The 4,905-nt window shown below is 36.6% G+C and overlaps 1 protein-coding gene across 1 annotated transcript; it reads left to right on the top strand.

Annotated features, from left to right (window-relative positions):
- Nucleotides 1–268: 268 nt before the first annotated feature.
- LOC114745161 (cinnamoyl-CoA reductase-like SNL6) lies at nt 269–3,440 on the top strand. Its single transcript, XM_028933306.1, has 5 exons — nt 269–603; nt 689–843; nt 1,820–2,005; nt 2,635–2,972; nt 3,096–3,440. The coding sequence occupies exons 1-5, from the start codon at nt 471–473 to the stop codon at nt 3,172–3,174; spliced, it is 891 nt and encodes a 296-aa protein (XP_028789139.1). The 5' UTR covers nt 269–470; the 3' UTR covers nt 3,175–3,440.
- Nucleotides 3,441–4,905: the final 1,465 nt, after the last annotated feature.

The raw sequence follows: 4,905 nt of genomic DNA on the forward strand, positions 1-4,905 counted from the left end.
AACCTGAAAAGCACATGTTACGTTGAGCTGGTACAATTAAAACATTACACGAATGTGAACGACACGTAAAGTACGTAGTAATATTCAAATAATAAAGCGAGGGAGCATAATTTTATAGATGAATGAAATAAGGAGTTAGCTGAGAAGAAGAGCCCGCACATTCCCACCAAACTCATTAATCATCGTCGTTGAAAATCTCCAATCTCTCTCTCTCTCTGCCCTGGTGCGTCCGTCTCCCTCGTCTCTGCGCGTGTCTAATAACCTCCCAAGAACTGCAACTACCTCCCACCTATCTACCCTCCACACTCTTTCAATGCTTTAACCCCCCTCCCTTTTCCTTATTTATATCTCTCCTCTTCTTTCACCCTTACTTCCCATTCTCACTCTCCACCTTTCTCTATCTCTTCCGTACGTTTTCTCTCAACCCAGAGACTGCTGCCCATTATCTCTGTATCAGCACAGCTATTGCTATGGCACCCTCGTTTTATGATCCCTCTGTCAGCACGGTTTGCGTGATGGACGCTTCGGGTCACCTTGGCTTCAATTTGGTCAAGCGACTCCTTCAACGGGGCTATACCGTCCATGCCTCTGTTCAGGATCATGGTTAATTTCCTTGCCCGCGACTCTGATTCTATAATTCCACTACTTTTGGTTCGTTTTACTTTAATGGTTTGTGAATTGTGATTAGGGGAGGAGCAATTCCGTCGGCTTTCCTCGGATTCCGATAAGCTCAAGATTTTCCGATCGGACCCGTTTGATTACCACAGCATAATTGATGCTCTCAAAGGCTGCTCTGGCTTGTTTTACAACTTTGAGCCACCGAAAGATCAGCCTGATTATGATGTAAGCTTCCTTAATCCCTTTTTTGAAATTCGTTGAGATTATTTGGACGCGTTCATCTTGCTGGCAAAAGTTGCCTCAATAAAAAGAAAAAACATTTACTTAGAGAATTAATGCATGCGCTTAACATGGTTGGTGGTAGTTGGAGAAGACAGCAAGTAGCAGAGTCTGTTTACGTTCGTCAATTACTAGTTTCATCAATAGAGGAAAGTAGTTTCCGAGTTCTTGAAATGAGTGTCCCCAATTTTTTCCCCCTTAAACCGATACTGTGATTAATAATACTTTTCACACACATTATATATTTTCATTTGTAAATATCAGCTTCAGAAACAAATTAGAAAACTCATATTTATCAAGTAAACCAGTTTACTGAAAATTTTTCCTAATTAATTGGCCGGTTACCCACTTGTTGGGCAGCTATTAGATGCTCTGTGACCTCCAATTGTTCATGCACTTCTGCGAAAATAGAGGAAATAAAGCCTCTGATGCAGTATTAGTTTAAGTTGGTTAATCCTCCCTTGCCCAAATAATTGGTATTATTTATATGTCATTATCATTAATGAATATCACCAAACTCAGTGGCCAACCTCGCACATGAGCATCGGCTTGGTGTGCCAAACTAATTAATCTCTATATTTTAATACCTCCCTCCCAAATGAAAAGAATAAATAAGCCATGAATAAGTGGGTGTGCTCTTGAAATTTCAGAACTAACCAAGCTATTTCCCACAACTGACCAAATTTTTTTTTTCAAATTCAAAGTTGGCCAGAACCTATTCCATATGAGGCGAATTGTTTCTTTAGCATATTTTGATATTACAAGAAAAAGTTTGAACAGGTTGATTATTTAAAGACGGCTGGATTTCCCACCAAACAAAAGGGCAAAACAAAAAAGACGGCTAGATTTATTTATAAGGAGAAATTTAGCGGTTGACTGATATAAATATTCTTATGGCGGTGTTCTGGGTTTGTATATACAGGAATACATGGCGGATGTGGAGGTTAGAGCTGCACACAACGTGCTAGAAGCTTGTGCTCAAACAGAGACCATTGATAAAGTGGTGTTCGCATCCTCAGCCACCGCCGTTGTGTGGAGGGAGGATCGCAAATCCCTTGACTTGGATGAAAGGAATTGGAGTGATGTCAACTTATGTCGAAAGTTCAAGGTAATTATTTCAACTTAATTATGTTTTACGAAATTGTTTGGCATTGGTTAACTGATTAAACTATGTGTGCTTATGGGCTAGCTCTTGGTTGTATTGCATGGTATTGTTATTATCATTTTAATCTCAAATAATTAATTGGTTTCCCATGGAGGCCAATGCATGGGACGTGTGATTTAAGGTTTTGCCGATTTCCTTGGAACTATATTTACGTGTAAAAAAATATGATATCCTGATTATGCGTGCACGAAAAATATGTAAAATTAGAATAAATTAAACTTGAAAAGACAGAAGGCACATGAGACCGGCTAGCTTGATGGTTGGGCCATGAATATATAATTATACAAAAGATGGTAAGTATGAGTAACAGTATTGTTATCGAGTGACTATGAGTAAAAATAAGAACCTTGTCCAGAAGTAAGGAGTTAGATAAAAATATACTTGTGTGCCCAATAATTTGAGCCATAACTGTGGCTTACTAAGAAAATGATGATGGCATCTCAATTATTGGAAGATTCGATGATAAGATGGGCAGTATAAACTTTTAAGTGGATGTAGTAACTGTGATTGCAATCTGCAAGTGAGTTGAATTAATATTAATGAAGTTGATTTGAAATGAAATGGGTGAGCAGTTATGGCATGGGATGTCAAAGACGGTGGCGGAGAAGACAGCCTGGGCGTTGGCCATGGACCGAGGGGTGAACATGGTGTCTATCAACGCCGGCTTGTTGATGGACGACCCCGATCTCTCCATCAAGACTCCATACTTGAGAGGCGCCGCCGAGATGTACGAGGACGGAGTGTTCGTGACCGTCGATCTCGACTTCTTGGTGCACGCCCACGTCTGCATCTTCGAAGACGTCTCATCCTACGGTCGCTATTTGTGCTTCAACCGCGTCATCAATACTCATCACGACGCCAGCACTCTCGCTCGCAAGTTGACTCCTTCAGCCCCTTCCACGTCCCACAGGTTCGTTCATTCCAAAAACAAGTTTTTTTTTTTAAAAAAATATACTCAGCAATTTTACCTTTTAAAAAAAAAATCACTTGTGATCTGCTTACTTAATTCGATTGAATTATGTATATTGTGCAGTGAGGAGGGCAAGAAGTTTGTAGAGCAAAGAATAAGCAACAAGAAGTTGAACAAGTTGATGGTGGATTTCCAGAAATGAATTGATTGATTAAGCCATGAGGAGGAGGGGATTTAGAGCAGTGACGACACGTTAGAATATCGGTGGGGGAGGACTACAAGTAATTTAACTTATTGGGGGGGACTCATTTATTCAGAGTTGTATGTAGGTTGGCTTGTGTAAGAAATCAATGTGATAATTTTGTGAGATAATTCGAGGCAAGTTGCTTGCCTTTGTGATAAAAACGACCTCCAATTTTTTTATTCTTTGCTGAATGCAAATGCCGCTTCCTGATTCGCCCTGCACAATGATGCTGATCATACACAGAATCTTTTATACATGAGAAACCAAAAAGGCATATTCAAATTGACACAAAAGCTGAAAAGGAAACAGTATTTCTATTTTCTACAACAAACAATTTAGGACGCAGCTTCTCTTCTCTACCTTTCCTCCGCTGCCCGAGAAACGACGCGGTACGCGAGGGAATAAATGGCCAAATGATGAAATGAGGCGCGCTGGGTCACGAAAGTGAGGTGGTGGGGCACATTATGACATGAATAATTATTAACAGTTGCTAACAGTGACCCTCGCACCTGTTCAAATTTTTATAAAATCACCAAAAAAAATTAAAAAAAGTATTTTTAATAATACTCAATATCTTAAAGTAGCTTTTAATGTATTTAATATCTTAAAATATTTTTTAAATAGTACTTAGTGGTGTAAACTAATTTTTTGTATATTCAACACCCTAAAATACTATTTTCAGTCCTTAATATAAAAGTTATTTTGATTTTTAATTTGGTTCTAAATATAAGACATCAATCTCATATTTATCTGTTTTTTTTAAAAATAATCATGATAGTGGTTGTATATGTTAAATGTTTCATCATGTAGTACTTTTAGCTAATACACATGATTAGCAAAAGTATTTTAGAATAGAAAATACCTATTTATTATAAATAAATAACTTAATAAACTTCTTTAATTAACACAAATTAGTTAACTAGCTTTTATATTAAAGATTGAAAGTAATGTTTTTTTTAGGAGAATTACAACGAGACCCCAATGAAGGAAAATAACTGCCAATAATTACTAATGATAAATAAGATGTTGTCATTTTTTACTCTAGAACTTGTTATTACATATTGTTTATATTGTTATTGGGATTTTTTAGTAATTATATTTCTTTTTTGAGACTTAATTGCAGTTCTCCTTTTTTTTTTTTTTCCAAAAGCCCTTAGTACGTATCTTAAGTTTAGGGTGCTTCTTGTTACTAAAAAATGCTTTAAGAAAAAAATCACACCAAATTACTTTAGGATCCTAGGTGTTACTGAAAAAATATTTTAGAGTTTTAAATCCAAAAAAAATTACTTTAGAATATTGATGACTTCTTGTAAATTAAATATCCAACAAAAATTACATTAGACTACTAAGTACTATTTAAAAAATATTTTAAGATGTTAGTTTTATTAAAAACTATTTTAAGATATTGAGTCTTACTTTAAAAAAATATTTTAGGAGATTACTTAACCCCTATTTTTCACTCAGTTAATTTGTGTTTCTCAAGTTTTTTGTCATGTTATAAAAGTTTGAACCGTGCAAAGAGTCACTGTTAATAATTTTTAACAATTATTTATATTATCATGTGCCCCACCACCGCATTTGTGTGACTCAGTCCGCCTCATCTCATGAATTGGCCATTTGCTCCCTCACGTACGGCATCATTTGTTGGGCTGCGGATGGGCAGCTGAGGAAAAAGTAGAGGAGAGAAGC

The sequence above is a fragment of the Neltuma alba genome, unplaced genomic scaffold, assembly GCF_004799145.2.
Source record: "Neltuma alba isolate B1F8T4 unplaced genomic scaffold, ASM479914v2 tig00004553_pilon, whole genome shotgun sequence".
NCBI classification, from domain to species: Eukaryota; Viridiplantae; Streptophyta; class Magnoliopsida; order Fabales; family Fabaceae; genus Neltuma; species Neltuma alba.